General features: G+C 38.0%; 1 protein-coding gene across 1 annotated transcript in view; it reads left to right on the top strand.

Moving 5' to 3' along the window:
• LOC150100631 (fibrillin-1-like) overlaps positions 1 to 18,644 on the top strand; it is a 1,594,375-nt gene that overhangs the window by 1,036,474 nt on the left and 539,257 nt on the right. Inside the window, exon 42 of the mRNA XM_090401848.1 lies at positions 6,617 to 6,736. Coding sequence (XP_090257974.1) covers positions 6,617 to 6,736 — 120 coding nt within the window. The remainder of the gene's footprint in view (positions 1 to 6,616; positions 6,737 to 18,644) is intronic.

Raw genomic sequence — 18,644 nt, 5'->3', positions numbered from 1 at the left:
ATGCCTACATTGGTATGGACATGTAGCCACAAGGAATCTGTTGCAGGAAGGGCCCTTACACTTAGCCCAGATTGCCGCATGACCTAAAGGACACACGTAAAAGTGATAGATGGACAGCCTAAAAGAAAACATGCAGGCCATGGGTGTCTGCCCTACTGATGCTGCAAACTTAATGAAACGAGGACCAAATGCAAAAGAGCAGACCCTGCACAAGTGGGATATGGCACTAGAAGAAGAAGAAAAATAAGTAACATCCTCTTATGAATGATCATATCCAAAGCCCTTGATCTATGGTTATGTGCCATATTACCTATAATGATCAGCCCTCTCTTGTTCTCTATGTAATGGCTATATCTGTTTTCTTATCACTGCTCTTCATATTTAGAGAGGTTCAACAAAAAATGTCATACTCATGCCATCCCTCATGACATGCTTCAAAATCATTGTCACTAATTATTTCCTCCATGCATCTGTAATTATTATTATTATTATCCTATGAACCCATGGAGTCACAGACTCATCTAGGAGGTAGGGCCTTTTTGTCATACACACAGCTTATCATACCACACCTTAAACACACATTCAAATTCTCTGCAGACACTACGCTCTCAGGCAGTATATTCATTATTCACAACTCTCCATGCAAAAAACCTCCTTGCTCACACCCACCTTATATAACTTCCAGGAATGACCTCTTGTTCTCCCCAGTCTCCAACCATTTATGAAAACTCTCTTCAATGTTAATTCTGTATCAACCCCCTTACCAACTTCCGCATCTCTATCATATCACCCCCTCTTCCTCCTATCCACTAGACTCTACAAATTGCATCGTCTCAACCTTTCTTCATATTCAACATTCCAGAGATCAGAAACTATTTTGATCAATCACTGCTGGACACTCTCCAACAGCTCTTCATCCATTTGAAAACCAAGTGACCAAATCTGTGCACAGTAGTGCTTATGTGGCCTATTCAGAGCTTCCTCCTACTCCACCTCCAACAATATATCCACACCAAGAGTAAATTATTCATCCCATCTTTGTTTTCCAAATTTTAAAACCTTACATTTCACAACATTGAACTGGCATCCTCCAATACCCATTCACTCAGTCTATTCAAGCCTTCTTGTAAGACCACATCTGCTCTACTCCTCACAGTTCTTCCCAACTTTGCATAATCTGCAAACAGTTGTACATCCTCATTCAAATCTTCCCAAATATCATTATCATGCAGGTTAAGCAGCAATGACTCTAAAACAGACCATTGAAGTGCACCACTAGTGACTTTCCTCTTCCAGAATATTGCTACCCCATACACAACTTGGTGATACGTACCAGACAATCAGACAGTCAATCTCCAATCCAATGCATTAGTCTAATATCCAGTCCCATTCACTCTGGTTTGGCTATCAGCTTATCATACAGTAATCTATCAAAAGCCTTTGCAAAGTCTAAGTATACTATTGTGTAGTCATTTACCACATCCAATTCTGCTGTCACCTTATTATAAATAAGTAGATTACTAAAACACGATCTCCGTGCTGTCCACCAAAGACAATACCATTGTTGTCAACCCAATTCTGGATCCTGATTCTGACTAGTGTTTCCAACACTTCCACAACCTGACACATAGATTGGTCTATAATTTCATGCTTGAATTTTGTCACTTTCTTTATGACCTTTATATATGAACTGTACAATCTTGCTTCCTTACACTCCTGTGGAACTTGACCCAATATGAGAATCAAGACAGAGGTCAACTCATTGCACATTGCTTCAAAATAAACAGTGTAATATCATCAAGTCCCACAGCCTTATTAACATCAAGTTTAATAACGCCGTATTTGCTGGCATATAAGATGCACCCCCTCTTTTGTACACATTTTTTAGGAAAAAAACTTTATCCAAGTTCTTATCGTTTTCTCAGTTGGGAGTGTGCCCGAAATGCCTCTCTGCAGCCCTGTTTCCACGTTCTTTAGCATACGCGATCACACGAAGTTTGTATGCAATATTGTAGCAATGCCATAATTTGCCAAGAAATTTAGAGAAAATTTAATGGCAGAAATTTATCACCATTCACAACAACCGCGACAATAGTTGGAAAGTTTAAAAGAACAGGAACACAGCTGTGATCGTCGATGACAGCACATGCACTTCCACTGAACTCTACGTAACTGGAATGCTCTCACAGACCGCAAGGAAGCAAGAAAGAAATCGCATGACTCAGAACAGAGAAAATTTCCAGAAATGAAAGTAATAAAAAACTGAGTAGGAAGTTTTTTACCTTGGGTATAATATATGTTAAAGATGCCAAGCTATTTTAACATATATTAAACTTGTACTACTTTATGGATCACTTACACTACTTTATGGGTCACTTACACTTGTACTACTTTATGGGTCACTTAGACTTGCACTACATGTAGGCACAAACTTGACTTAATTGTCTGTTTGCTTACTTGGAAATGGAGTAAAGCCAGGATATGATGCCAAGATATTTTAAATATCTTGGCATCTTTAACATAAAAAATTGAATATTGGCATATAAGACGCACCCTGTTTTTCAGACCTGTTTTTAAAGAAAAAAAAGTGCGTCTTATATGCCGGCAAATATGGTAATTCCCAATTTTTATTTCTTTCTCATTCAATATCAGTCTCTTCTCCTGAACTTCCACTCCTGTCAAACTCTTCATGATCTCACATTCACAAGGATGAAAAACTTTTATGAACTACTCATTAAATATTCAACTATATCCTCTGCGTCAGCTGTCCTTATACCATTTTCTCCAGTCAGCACCTTCCTATAATAATCACTCTAATTTTTGCTGGCTACATATCAAAAGAACTCCCTGGGATTTTTTTTTTTTTTTTGGCTTCATTAGCTAACTGCTACTCATACTGAACTTTTGTTACCCTTAACTGAGTAACCCCCCTTTACCTTGTTCTTTGTATTCCTCATGGAATTGATTATTACCGCTCCTCTTATTTTGCCTCCATAACGAATTTTTCTCTGTATTGCATGCTTAATTTCTTCATTAATTTATTTCATACCTAACTTCTTTAACCTTCTGAATTGGAATACATTTAGACATTGCTTCAGCTAAATAGTCCTTGAATATCACTGAAGTAGTATTTTTTTCCTTCCCCCACCACTCCTCATTCCATGCTACAGCTGCAAGCTGTCTCCTGAACTTCTCATAATCACTAACTTTATAGTTTCACATATAACCTTTACTCACAGAAGTTGTCCCTTGCTCGCAACCACCCAGGTAATCACTTCATGGTCATTCTCACCAACTGTAGAAGTTTTGACTCCCCCCCCCCCATTTATAATAATATGCTCTGATGAAATGATCAAATCTAAGACCCTGAATCCTCATCATGTGCCTTCTGTTACATACTGCCTGAGGTAGTTGTCCCTCAGAAAATCAAGAACCTCATTTTCTTTACTTCCAGTTGCTATCTTGTCATTCCAAACTATATTGCCATAAAAAATTCACCCATGATCACCCTTTTTTCCCATTTGCTTGACTGAACTGCTTATAGATTTCCTGGTCACTACCCTCTACTTTATTGGGTCTATAACAGCATCCATGAAGCATTTCATTCTATTTATCTCTATCTCACACTCTTTTTCTATCATGAACCTCCCTTTTTATGCTTTTTATCTTTATGGACTACATCATACCCTTCCATCTCTATTCCAGTCATGATGTCATCCTCATCCAACCATGCCTCACTTATTCCAACAATTTTTGGGTGAACAGACTCAATTAATGCAACTATTAATTTCCTTTGTTTCTGATACTTCTAGCATTTCTATACAAACATGACCGCTCATTCCTGGCTCTATAACAACTTTCACTGATACTACTTATTAGATTTGACTTCTCCATACTTTCCTCAAACCATTTCTTTTTCTCTTTACTCATCCTAGAAACCCTCTTCAAATCCAACTGTTTTCCTTACATCTCAGGTCATCCCCTTCCCTTTTTGTTCACACATGCACTCGCATCCTCTTGGGGTGTCAACCTTTCTCAAGTTTTGTTCACCTGTCCACCCTGAGTCTTCCCATTTCCCTCTCTGTGTTGCACACTTGTTCTCTCATTCTCTACATTTATGCTACCTGCTTCTTCATTCATAAGCACCACTGAAACTCTCCTTCCTTACTCTCCTTCTCTTTCACATTTCTCCTTACTTCTTCTGATTCATTGTCTGCACTCATTACTCTTGCTTCCAGCAATAGACTCATACTAAAACCATTCAAATGCAGTCTGTCACTCTAATACAGTTCAATTTTTTCTTTGCACTCATTCCACACATTATCAAATTGCACTCCTTTCTCTTTACACATTTCTGATAACACATCATTCATAATTCTTGTTTTCTGCCTCATCTCATCACTTTCATACCTGGGCAACACGCTGACTATCTTTTCTATCACACTATTATCTTTTATCCATCTCAACAACCTACTGATATCCAATCTTACATTCTCCTTGTTCCCAGTCAAGTCATTTGTCCCTACTACCACTACCAACTCCTTTGCTTGTTTGCTTAGTCTTCATATTGACTGCCTCAATCCCTCTATTCATTTTACCTCCAAGAAAACAAACCGTGTTCATTTTCTCTTTTTTCATACTTCTAATCAAATCGCCATACAACAACACTTGTGTCTTTTGTTACTGTTTTCATACTAACACCATTTGTTTTCATCTTCTTTATTCTTCCATACACAATGCTACAATGCTCTTCATTTCACTATGTGTTCACCTCTTCACCAACTCAGCTTTCAAATCTTTCATTCTTTTTTTGCTTTTTTCACTCTTGCTATTTTATCGCTAGTCACACTCTTGTTCACCATCAATCCTGTTCGGCACCTTACTGTTAACTGCATTCTGCTTTTCAATGTTATTATTGCCCACTTTATTGTTTATTTCACTTTGTTTTTTAACATTGTATAAATTATTATTATTATTATTACCCAAGACCCCATGGAGTCAAAGACTCATCTAGGAGTTATCACGTACTTTATCATCAATCAAACTTTTTTCTGCACTGTTGTTTCAACACACTCTCTGAACATTTGCAAAATCTTCAACTGCTATGTCAGTTACAATGTCATGTTCCCTACTCATAGGTTGGTCGATTCGTAGAGCCGCCTACTAATAGCTTACACAAAAAGTTAAGCAAGTTTAAGTGCGGTTAGTAGTTGGAAGGGAAACAATCATTCGATGTTGTTGGCACACTCTCCCTCGATGAGTCTTTGGACTCCCTGGAGGTATCACATAATAATAATAATAAACTATTTAAACTCATATTTAAGCAAGCCATGGTTGATTAGAATATTGCATTTCTACATACACGCACTCGTTCTCTTCTCTTATTTGGCCTCTCATATTTAAGCAAGCCATGGTTGATTAGAATACTTCATTTCCTATATACATGCAGTTGTTCTCTTCTCTTATTTGGCCTCTCTACATAAATATCCATGACATCTTTCTATGCATACATATTACGTTTATGACACCATACCATTTTTGAGAAATCTCTGCCATCTACTTTATTTGTTTTTTGCACATACATACATACACAATGGTTTGCCTTTCATCATGTTGTATCTGTGTGCTAAGTTTAATGATTTTGTAAACAAACTTAAAAAATAAGCCCACACACTATAAACACTGTAGGTACAGAACTTAACCACAGAAACATTTACTATTTACAATTAATTAGTCAAAAATATGTATTTGAACTGGGAATCTTCTTTACACAAACCTGCCAGCAGAATAGCTGGAGTCAAACATTCTAGTGGGATTGTATAAGATATCTGCAAGTGTTCTAAACATTTTAATGCTTTGGAGTGGTCATTAAGGTGTTGGAAAGGCTAATCTTAATCTTCAGGGAGGTTGATAGTACTTTGATTCACTATATAGGACAACAAGTTAGATCTTGCTCTAGAAATCTGCTCACATTTTATAATATTGGTTGCAGAATCAGATAATCACGTAACGGGAATGAGCATGCTTTCAGTATCATGTTTGGACATTTGATCAGAAGCTCTGGTCAGTTCTCCACTATGCAGACATCTCTTCCCAGTTATCTATCTTCAGATAATACAGCATGTATTATTAATTGTAATTACAATATTTCCCATTCATGTGCTGTCTCCTATCTAGGATGTTGACTTCCATGATGTGACTCATGGCAGGCATAACAGCATGTTGTGAGGATCCTTTCTCTTTCACATATTGTCATAAGTATTCATTGCTGTAATCCATATGTGTTCACGGGGATCGGTTTGCCTGTTCTGAGGAACAAAAACACCTGAGTTTCTGGGTGAAAAAAACCCTCTACATCTATATGAGACTGGCTAACTCCCCTTTAATTGAAAGAGACCAGATAAAGATTGAATGTAGATGGGGATCAAAGCCAGGTCTCTCTGACCAAAGGGCTTCATCCATACCGACTGTGTTATGGAGGCTCTAATTACAATATCTATACAGTATTTAAAATTTAGATTGTTTTTATATTATCTTTTTCATAGGAAAAAAGATGCTTATGTTTTTTTTTTGTTTTTTTTTTATTCACTACCATTTCTGTTTTTATTACAATTAGATGTTGATGAATGTCAAGGAATGGTCTGTCAGAAAGGCTTTTGCACAAACACAGTTGGCAGCTTCAGATGTGAATGTTACCGGGGGTACCGTTACAGTCCTTCATCACTTAACTGTGAAGGTATGTAGAATTTGAATGCATGGATTTTTATATTAATAAAAATATGGTTTTACTCATAGCATATAATTTTTTTTGATTTCCTATATTTTTCAAGTTAAAATATTTCTGAGGGAATCTTTTGCTTACATGGAAATAAACAATAATATCCATTTCATATATTTAAATTTTAAAAATTAATCACTGAACCAGCCTTGAAATGTTTGTATGTCCATAATTACATGAATGCAACAGCCAGGGAGTGTCAGTAACACTGGCATGACAGGTTAATAAGAATCTTACAACAACAACACAGGTCTCAAGAGAGTGGAAAGATTTAACTATGACTACAAATTATAAGCCAATCTATATATCTGGAGTTGTGGTTTAAGTATTGGAGAGATTTAGTGAGAACTAGAATACAGAAATGAGTTGATAACAGCAGCATTCTCTGTGATTGTCAGTATGGATTTGTTAAAGGAGATCATATATTTTACCATCTTACTTATGTACTATAACAAGATGATGAATGTATTGAGTATAGAATGGTATACTTGGATTTGCATAAGCTTTTGATAGACTGTCACATAACAAGCTGTTAAATAAATTGAAATGGATGGGTATGGATAACAAACTGGTGAGTTGATTCTAGCATTAGAACCCTGAGCCCAGCATAATATGACATACCAGAACTCCAAAAAAAGTTCACATCAATTTAAAAAAAAAGTCTGATGTAGGCAAGCATAAATTTCCATACTTTCTCTTGTTTGGACCCCTCCTTGAAGCATATGGGGGACCTTTTCATTCTTCCTCTCTTTCTTTGCTTTTCTTCCCATGTTCTTTGTTCTACTTCACCTGAGTCTTTTTTTACTATACTTTCTTCAAGACCACCACCAGTGGGATCCAACACCTTGTCGACATGTTTGCCATACGATGCAACCTGTGGACACCCAGAAAAGGGAATTCTGGTAGGTTGGCACTATTTATCCCTCTACTGACTGCAAGATGGATGGTCCTGTATGGTCTGACCAGATTCATTTGGCTAGTGGGCTTGCCTGCATGGGTCAGTGGTGTTGTAGTAAGGATTCTACTCTCGTGGACCAAGATCTGAACCAAAGGCTTGTTGTGGTGCTGGTATAGCATCTGGGGTAGACTTGGCATTCAACTTCTGAGCACAGTCTTTGCTTTATGGTCAGTGGATGTCCATGTATGGCTCTAGGGTGGGTGGGGAAGCTCTGGTGCCAAAAAACCCCTTGAGCATGAATTCTTTTTCCTCAAATGTTTCAGGAGCCCTAATCTAACAAGGTCCAACTAAGTACTGATACTGTTGACACATCATTTTATAACAGATGGGAAAAAAAAAAAAAAAAAGATATGTGATGGCAGTATAAATGGTCCAGTGTTTCTGATCATCTATGAAAGAGGTAAAAAGCCAATAGAGAAAATGTCATCTTCTTTCATTTAAAATGTATTTAATCTCAAATAAATGTCAGATGTCAAAATATCACAAATGCCCTGTTAGAATGTACACCCCAAATCCCCTGGGATGCTTTATTATTATTATTATTATTATTATTATTACCACAAGACCGCATTGAGTCAAAGACTCATCTCGGAGGTCCCTTTATCACAAATCTCATCATACCATGTCTTAAAAAACTCCTTGCAGACACCACACTCTCAGGCAAGGCATTCCAATCATTCACAACTCTGCACGAAAAAGACCTGCCTCTCACTCCCCTACTCACGCCCTCTTTATACAGTTTCCAGGGATGACCTCTGGTTCTCCCCTGACCTCCCACTATTTTTCCTCATACTCAACATTCCAGAGGTCAGAAACTACCTTAGTCAGTCGCCTTTGGACCCTTTCCAACATCTCTTCATCCTTCTGAAAACCCGGTGACCAAATCTGGGCACAATAGTCCATGTGTGGCCTAATCAAAGCCTTATACAATGGAACAAGAATCTCCCTACTTCCACACGTCAGTGTCCTCCGCATCATTCCCAGAAGTCTTTGTGTTGTCTTCACAATTTTGGCGATGTGTCCCCTAAATTTTAGATCCTTATCCACTATCACCCCCAGATCTCTTATTTCCTCTACCTCCAACAATATATTCTCACCAAGCATAAATTCTGCATCCCATCTTTGTTTTCCAAATTTTAAAACCTTACATTTTGTAACATTGAACTCACATCCCCATTTGCTTGCCCAATCACTCAATTTATTCAAGCCTTCTTGCAAGGCCACAACATCTTCACTATTCTTTATGGTTCATCCCAACTTTGCATCATCTGCAAACAACTGAATATCTCCATCCAAATCTTCGCCAATATCATTAATATACAAGTTAAACAGTAATGGCCCTAAAACAGACCCCTGAGGTACCCCACTAGTGACTTTCCTTTTCCTGGATATTGCACCCCCATACACAACTTGTTGATACCTATCAGATAGCCAGTCTCCAGTCCAATGCACTAATCTAATATCCAACCCCATCTGCTCTAGTTTGACTGTCAACTTATCATGAGGTACTCTATCAAAAGCTTTTGCGAAATCCAAGTATATTACTGTGTATCTTTCTCCTCTGTCCAAGGAAGCAGTCACTTTATTGTAATAAGTAAGTAGATTACTAAAACATGACCTCCCTTTAGAAAATCCATGCTGTCCATCAAAGATAATACCATTGTTGTCAATGCAACTCTGGATCCTAGTTCTCACAAGCTTCTCTAACAACTTAACCACAAACCACAACACCTGACACACAAATAGGTCTATAGTTTGATGCTTGAGTTCGATCACCTCCTTTATGAAGTGGCACAATCTTGGTCTCCTTCCACTCCTTAGGAACTTGACCAAGTGCAAGACTCGTATTAAAAAAATATGTCAAGGCAGGTGTCAACTCTCTGGCACATTCCTTCAGAATATGCAGTGATATATTATCAAGTCCCACAGCCTTATTTACATCTAGTTTACTAAACTCCCCAAACACCTCTTGCTCACTTACAGTCAGTCTCTCCTCCCCATCGTCAACTGCTCTCAATCTCTCCATGAAGTCACATTCACAAAATTGAAAGATTTTTATGAACTGCTCATTAAGTATCTCCACCCCACATTCTGCAACAGCTGTCTTTATACCATTTTCTCCAATGAATGTTATCCTTCCATAATTTTTTTTATTATTATTATTAAACAAGACCTCATGGAGTCAAAGACTCATCTAGGAGGTCCTTTTATCTCACACACATCTCATCATACCGTGTCTTAAACACATTCAAACTCCTTGGAGACACCACACTCTCAAGCAAGGCATTCCAATCACTCACAACTCTGCACAAAAAAAATCTGCCTCTCACTCCCATACTCACACCCTCTTTATACAGTTTCCATTGATGAGCTCTGGTTCTCCCTTGATCTCCCACTATTCTCTGTAGAACTTCTCCACCATTGATCCTATAACAACCCCATACCAACTTGTAGGTCTCTATCATATCTCCCCTCTTCCTTCTCTCCAACTAGACTCTGCAAATTACATATTTTCAATCTTTCCTCATACTCAACATTCCAGAGGTCAGAAACTACCTTATTCAGTCGCCTTTGAACCCTTTCCAACATCTCTTCATCCTTCTGAAAACCAGGTGACCAAATCTGGGCACAATAGTCCATGTGTGGCCTAATCAAAGCCTTATACAATGGAACAAGAATCTTCCTACTTCTACAAATCAGTGTTCTCCACATCATTCCCAGAATTCTTTGTGTTGTCTTCACAATTTTGGCAATGTTTCCCCTAAATTTTAGATCCTTATCCACTATCACCCCCAGATCTCTTATTTCCTCTACTTCCAACAATATATTCTCACCAAGCATAAATTCTGCATCCCATCTTTGCTTTCCAAATTTTAAAACCTTACATTTTGCAACATTGAACTCACATCCCCATTTCCGTGCCCAATCACTCAATTTATTCAAGTCTTCTTGTAAGGCCACAACATCTTCACTACTCTTTATGGTTCATCCCAACTTTGCATCATCTGCAAACAACTGAATATCTCAATCCAAATCTTCGCCAATATCATTAATATACAAGTTAAACAGTAATGGCCCTAAAACAGATCCCTGAGGTACCCCACTAGTGACTTTCCTTTTCCTGGATATTGCACCCCCATACACAACTTGTTGATACCTATCAGATAGCCAGTCTCCAGTCCAATGCACTAATCTAATATCCAACCCCATCTGCTCTAGTTTGACTGTCAACTTATCATGAGGTACTCTATCAAAAGCTTTTGCGAAATCCAAGTATATTACTGTGTATCTTTCTCCTCTGTCCAAGGAAGCAGTCACTTTATTGTAATAAGTAAGTAGATTACTAAAACATGACCTCCCTTTAGCAAATCCATGCTGTCCATCAAAGATTATACCATTGTTGTCAACCCCAACTCTGGATCCTAGTTCTCACAAGCTTCTCCAACAACTTAACCACAACACCTGACACACAGAAAGGCCTATAGTTTGATGCTTGAGTTCGATCACCTCCTTTATGAAGTGGCACAATCTTGCCCTCCTTCCACTCTTTAGGGACTTGACCAAGTGCAAGACTCATATTAAAAAAATATGTCAAGGCAGGTGTCAACTCTCTGGCACATTCCTTCAGAATATGTGGTGGTATATTATCAAGTCCCACAGCCTTATTTACATCTAGTTTACTAAACTCCCCAAACACCTCTTGCTCACTTACAGTTAGTCTCTCCTCCCCATCATCAACTGCCCTTAATCTCTCCATGATGTCACGTTCACAAGATTGAAAGATCTTTATGAACTGCTCATTAAGTATCTCCAACACACATTCTGCAACAGCTGTCTTTATACCATTTCCTCCAATCAATGTCATCCTTCCATAATCATTCTTTCTTTTGCTGGCTACATATCGAAAGAACTCCCTAGGATTCTTTTTGGCTTCATTAGCTAACTGCTGTTCATACCTCTCGTTAGCTACTCTAGCCAACCAAGTGACCCTCCTTGCCTGGTCTTTGTAGACCTCATGAAATTGGTTACTTCCACTTCTCTTATGCTGCCTCCACAATGCCCTTTTCTCTGTATTGCATGCTTTATCTCTTTATTCATCCATCCCACACCTACCTTATTTAACCTTCTCACCCATGGTATACATTTAGACATTGCATCTGCTAAGTAGTTTTTGAAAATCCCCCAAGCTGCATTGATCTCTTTCCAGCTAACTCCTCATTCCATGCTACACCTGCAAGCTGTCTCCTGAGCTCTTCATAATCACCCCCCCTTGTAGTTCCACATATACCCTTTTTTCACAGGGGTCCTTGCACTGCTGGCAACCACCCAGGTAATCATCTCATGGTCACTCTCACCAATTGGTGATTGATTTGACATTTATAATTACATCCTCTGATGAGATGACCAAATCCAAGACCCTTAATCCTTGTGTGCCTTCTGTTACATACTGTCTGAGGTAGTTACCCCTCAAAAACTCAAGAAACTTATTTTCTTTACTTCCAGTTGCTATCTCATCATTCCAGTCTATATTGCCATAATTAAAATCACCCATAATGATCACCATTTTCTTACTTGGCTAATTTGACTATACTTTTCACTATCACCACCATCCACATTACCTGATCTATAACATCATCCCACCAAGTATTTGATTCCATTCACCTCTATCTCACACCATATTGCCTCAAAACCACTGGCTATTTCCCTCTTGCATCTCTACCTTGTATGGACATAACTCTTTCTCTATCATCAATAGCACTCCCCAAATCCCTTTTTACCCCTTCTATCCTCACGAAACACATCATACCCTTTCACCTCTATTCCTCTAAGGATGTCATCCTCTTCCAACCATGTCTCACTCATTCCGACATTCTTTGGGTGAACAGATGCAATTAGTGCAACCATTTCATCTGCCTTGTTTCTTATACTTCTTGCATTGGTATAGAAACACAACAGCTCATTTCTGGATCTACAACTAGTTCCACTGATACCACTCACTCGATGTGATGTCTCCATGCTAGACTGGGGCCATTTCCTTTTCTGCTTCTTCATTTTAGAACCCTTTTCAATTCCAACTGTTTCCTCTTGATCCCTGGTCATCCCATTTCTTTCCTGCTTACACATGCTCTCACCTTCTCTTGGAGCATCCACCTTTCTCACGCTGTGTACCCCTGTCCACCTTGAGCCTTTCCGTTTCCCTGCTCCTCTTGCACACCAATTCTCTCATTTTCTATACTCATACCACTCGCTTCCCCATTCATATCCACCTCTTCAATCTCTCCTGTCTTACTCTCCTGCTCTTCCACATTACTCCCCTCTCGATCTGATTCATTCTCTCTATTCTCTTCTCTACCTTCCAGCAGCGGTCTCTCCAAGCGACTCACACCATAACCACTCAAATGCAGTCCATCGCTCTCTTACAGCTCACTTTGTCCCTCAAACTCATTCTACATATTAACAAACTGTACTCCCATCTCCTCACACATTTCAGCCAGAATATCATTCATAATCCTTGCTCTCCACCTTGTTTCACCACAGGCATACCTAGGCAACACACTGACTACCCTTCCTGTCACACTATTCTCTTTTGTCCTTCCAAGCAGCCTCCTGATATCCATTCTGACACGCTCTTTGCCCTCTCTCAAATCATTTGTACCAATTAATACTATTAACTCTTTTGCTCGCTCCCACCTCATATCCAATGCCTCAATCACTCTACTCATTTTACAGCCTGGAAAACATTCCTTGTGCATTCTATCCTCTAGCACACCTTTAATAATGGAGTCGCCATACAACGCCACTCGCTCATTTTTCGTTAACTCTTTCATGCCATCACGATTTATTTTAATAGTTTTGCCCTGAATTCTCTTAATTTCATTTCTTGCCTCATCCAATCCAATTCAACTTCCAAATCTCGCGACACATTCTCTCTATCATTCAGTCTTTCTGGCTTTCTAACTTTCGACTCCCCTCTTCTCACTTTCACTCTCATTCAACTTTTTTTGTTTCTGTACTTTCAGTCCAACATGCATCCAACTTTCGCCATCATTCATTCTTTTTTCGCTATCATTCATTATTTCGATTTTTTTCACTTTTGATTTCTGTGTCATGCCATTTCTAGTTTTATTCGTTCTCTCAATTTCGTTTCCTTCTGCCACTCTCGCCTCACTTTCGTCCCTTTTAACATCCGTAACGGTTTTCAAATTGCTCTTTTTTTTTTTTACTGATTTTTTAACATTTTTTCGCTTCTCTTTCTCAACATCCTTCTCTATCAAACGTGCACTCATGTTTCCCGCGAAATCTAAATTAAAATCATGGAATGACAATTGCGCCGCCATTTTTTTTTTTTTTTTCCTGTAGGTTACTAGGTATAATAATAATGATTTCATAATTTAGTTTAGGCAAAAAAATCCCCCACACTAATAATACCGGTAGCGCACAACGTTTACAGCCGCTCATACTCAAACGAAGTAAATGTGTTAAAACAAACCAGGTAAATAAGGTAAATGTGTTAAAACAAACCAGGTAAATAAGGTAAATGTGTAAAATCAAACCAGGTAAATAAGATAAATGTGTCAACTGCCATGGAGATCATTCAGTTTATATTCATGCATGTCAGAAGTGGTAAGATGAAAAAGAAATACAAAAGATTAAAACAGAATGAACTATATCACATCAGGATGCAAACAGGAAGTGAGCCACCACAACCACACCTGTCCCAAGATCGTCTTATGCTGGGTAGGTGGCAGTAAGAAAATGTCAACCAAATCTCAAAGTGGTATGTCTATTCCACCATCTAATAATTTCACCATGTCTGAACTTTATGATAGTGAGTTCTTCTCTGTTGAGCACATCAATCACATGATTTACAGTCTCACTCCAGAAATATCTCCAAAAATGGTTCAATCCAATGAGAATCCAATTGTCAAAAAATTATGGCAAGGATATCACTTAAATATAAACCACCAAGCACCTTCAGAGAAAAAATGGATATTTGGTATTGACTGAAAGTAAATTAAACTTGACAACTGACCCTCTGATGATGTATTGAATATTTTTTCATAGGAAGCGATGGACACTTCCCATCCAACTCCACAAAATCAATTGATAAATATAAACCTGACAGAGATATAAAGCCAAAACAATAGGAATATTTTTAAAATGGAACTATCATGGGCTTTACCAGAATATCGAGATATCAAGATTTTGCTGCAGAAACACACAAGCCTTTCTGTTTCTATCTTTCTTTCCTCCATACTTTCTTTCATATGCCCACTTGCTCACATTCTGCAATAGATCTTACAATCTGTTCCTGTGCCTTTTTTCCACTGCTCATGATGAATGTTGAAGAAAACATATTGAGCAATAATTTAATCGTTATTTGCACAAGATCTTCACAGGAACCATGCACTTCTACATGGATACCCATGTGGAAAATGGTCCAAGCTGACTGGAATACTTTTTTTCATCTTCCAAAATTTAATGCTGATACAGCAGTAAAGTATATCACAGATTGCATTGTCCAGGCAGCAACAGCCTCAGTTCCAAAAACATCATATCGATAACAATAGTCACTATGGATTACATAGGAAAAGTGGATATTAAAGATCCAACATTATTTCAAAGCCAAATGTTTGTAGAAACTTATGAGTTTCATAATAGTTTTGTTTGACCTGAGAGTTTATGAGAATACAATCCTTAGCATCGGAGTTGCCTTAGCTTACAGTACTTAAAAGAACATGACTTGATGCCATCCACCACTGCTGCCCAAGCACCTGTATGTCTGCCTTTTATTAGAGCATTTTTTTAAAGGTTTCACTGGCCTGACAACTGTTTCAAACTGGTTGGTTCTCTTTAGAGACCAGACAGAAACTTAAGAGAGCAAAAACTCTCATTCACTGCTAAAGAAATCAAAGTAAGAGAAGTGTATTTTTCATAAGTGAACTTTCGATCGGTGCATAAAAGTAAAAAGAAAAGTGAAGCCATATGACTCTTTCTTTAGTAATCCACTTGGATATTTATCTTTAAGTATTATCCCTGTAATAATTTTTTGACAAGTGGATTCTCATTGAACTGGTAGAACCTAAAGTGTCAGTCAACCAAAAAAGATCATGGCATAGCATGGAATATATTTCATAGATATCGCACCACATCAAATTTAATAGATTTTAAAAGTGCTCAGGCCAAAGCATGTTCTGTGAGACATCAGAATCAGAAAAAATGTTGGAACCAATTTACACTATTCATTAATCAAACTGCTAAATGTGTATGGGATAAAATCTAGAAAATGAAAGGTAGATATAGAACACACTGTTTGTCTACCTTAGACCATAATATATGAGTTGTTGCTTATCCCATAGCTATTGCTGACATTTTGGGATAAAACTTTTCTAGAATCTCAGCAACAGCTTCATATCATACTGAATTTTTAATATTAAAAACAGTGCATTAGGACCTGATGCCATCCATTTTGAAATGATAAAACATCTTCCATCATCCTTTATGGATCTTCTTCTCTTAATATACGGTAGAATACTTACAGAGGAAGAGTGTTTGGATTCTTGGCATAAGTTATTTTTCATTGCTATCCCAAATCCAGGAAAGGATCCAATATAAACAAACAATTATTGAGGTAATGCTCTGACCAACTGTCTTTGTAAAATATTAGAGAAAATGGTTAATTCCAGGTTTCTATGGTATAGATGCAGTCCTAAAACAAGAACATCTACTCAATAAAAAAAAAAAAACATGCTTATGACACAGCCTGGAGATATGAAATCTTTTAAAGAACTCTATAACATAGGTCTCAGAGGACACCTTCCTGTATTTATTAAAAAAATTTCTGTCTAGCCAAGTCTTCCAAGTCATAGTAAGAACTTTGCTATCTATGTGCCATAATAAAGAACAGGATGTCCCCCTAGTCTCTGACTTAAGTGTGACATTTTATTGTTATCAGAGTTAAATCAGTCACTAAACAGCTTCCTCCTGCAGTCAGTGCTCAATATGTTGATGACTTCACACTTTACTGTCACTCTCATCATATGAGGATAATTGAAAGATGACTTCAGCAAGCAATTACATTCCTTGTACCCATTCATGAACTAAGAGAAAAAATGTAATAGAGCATTGAATCTACTTTGCATTGTAATTATCCACTGAATGGGGTGCAGATTGATCGTCATTGCTTCACTTATCATGTGCTTATACATTCAAAGCTGGATTATGAGTCTCAGTTGTTTGTTTTTACAAGGCAAAATAGCCTGTGATGGTTGGATCCCATCTATGATCAGCATGTATGGATTGCCTTATGCACATAGCCTGCTCAAACTCCTTACATGTTGAAGTAAATAAATCAGTCTATCGCTTTGATATAAACAGTTTTCTCTTAACTATGCCCTAAAAATAAAGTCATTCCAGAGCATTCTACATGAATTAATCATTTTTCTCTCCATTAGGGGACTCAATGTCACACACGGCAGCATGCCATACATGTTAAAGAGTTATGGAAACTAACAGCATGAATGTTGATAAGATCACTTGCACCAAGCATAATAACATTCTTCCATGGGAAGTTTGCACTCCATCCTGTAACCTCCCACTTTGTCAACTTCTGAATTCTCCTACTCCATCATTTTTCTACCTGCAACTGTTTAATACATATGGAGTAGCCCATACTGATTTCTTGCCTATCTATACTCATGGTTCAAGTTCTGAGACCTCTGTTGGCTGTGCTGCTGTGTTTCTTGACATCAATATCTCCAACCAGGTCTTTATTGCAAGAATTATACAGATACAGCAGAGTTGCATTCCATTTAACTTGCAATTGTGCATATAAAAAATAGCCAATACCAAAAGTATGTAAGTTGTATTTATTCTTTGAGTTCTTTACACACCATGTTATCTCCTGTGTGTAATCCACATCCAGTGCTTTGTGAGGTTTTACAACTGTTGTACAAAAGAAAGACCCTTAATTTTGATGTTTGGTTGTGCTGGATTCCCAGCCACACTGGAATTAAGGAAATGAGACCGCAGAATCTGCCAGATCAGCTCATACTTTTTCACTATACTGTTTGGTTGTATCATATACAGATTCCAGACAGGTTTCAAGATCAAAACTAATTGCCCAGTGGCACTCATCTGACATGGAATCACTGACAAACAAATTGCATCAGATTAAGCATGAAATTAAGCATTGACAATCTGGTTGATGCAGAAAGAGAAGAAAGAAAGCTTTCCTTGCCATGCAAACATAGGTCACAGTCATTTTACACATTCTTATTTACTGAGGGCTGATAACTCGCCATGTATAAAAAATGCAATAAACATGTTGGAAATATTTTTCCACTTGGTTAGACTATAATAAATTTAGTTTAATCCTTTATCCAAATGTAAGCAAACAAAGTTTGCACACCTGCAGTATCTTCAGGACTGAGGCAACTCGTGGTAAAGGTGGACCAAGCTCTCATCACTACTTGTCTTAGTATCTCCCATAATTTTAAAGCACATCTCCTTGTGGACATGTATAATGCTATGCATTAAGGGAAGGGCCACTACCCAGACCGGTTTCAACCTTTATTGAGGTCTTTTCAGTGGGAGCCAGACCCAGAGAGAGTAATTTAATAATAAGGTGAGACACCTTTTTGAAACTCGTAAAGATAAATATGACTTCTCCATTACTTCCACCTTAGTATCACCACCTCTGGGTGTGGCTCGCATTCACAAGACCTCAATAAAGGTCGAAACCGGTTGGAAGCTTGGGTGATGAATGGCAATGCTGTAGCCCATGAAGTTTTAACTGAGGCTTGGCTGTTGCTGTTACCCCTCAGGTGACATATGAGCAAATGAGCAGCTCTGCTTGGTGGTGGGGTGAGCCTGCCACAGGGTAGAGCCAACGCTGAGAGTTCTTCT

This window comes from Typopeltis vanoorti, chromosome 12 (assembly GCF_054136105.1).
Source record: "Typopeltis vanoorti isolate ZY-2024b chromosome 12, IOZ_Tvanoo_1.0, whole genome shotgun sequence".
NCBI classification, from domain to species: Eukaryota; Metazoa; Arthropoda; class Arachnida; order Uropygi; family Thelyphonidae; genus Typopeltis; species Typopeltis vanoorti.
This window is presented reverse-complemented; position numbering and strand designations above follow the sequence as displayed.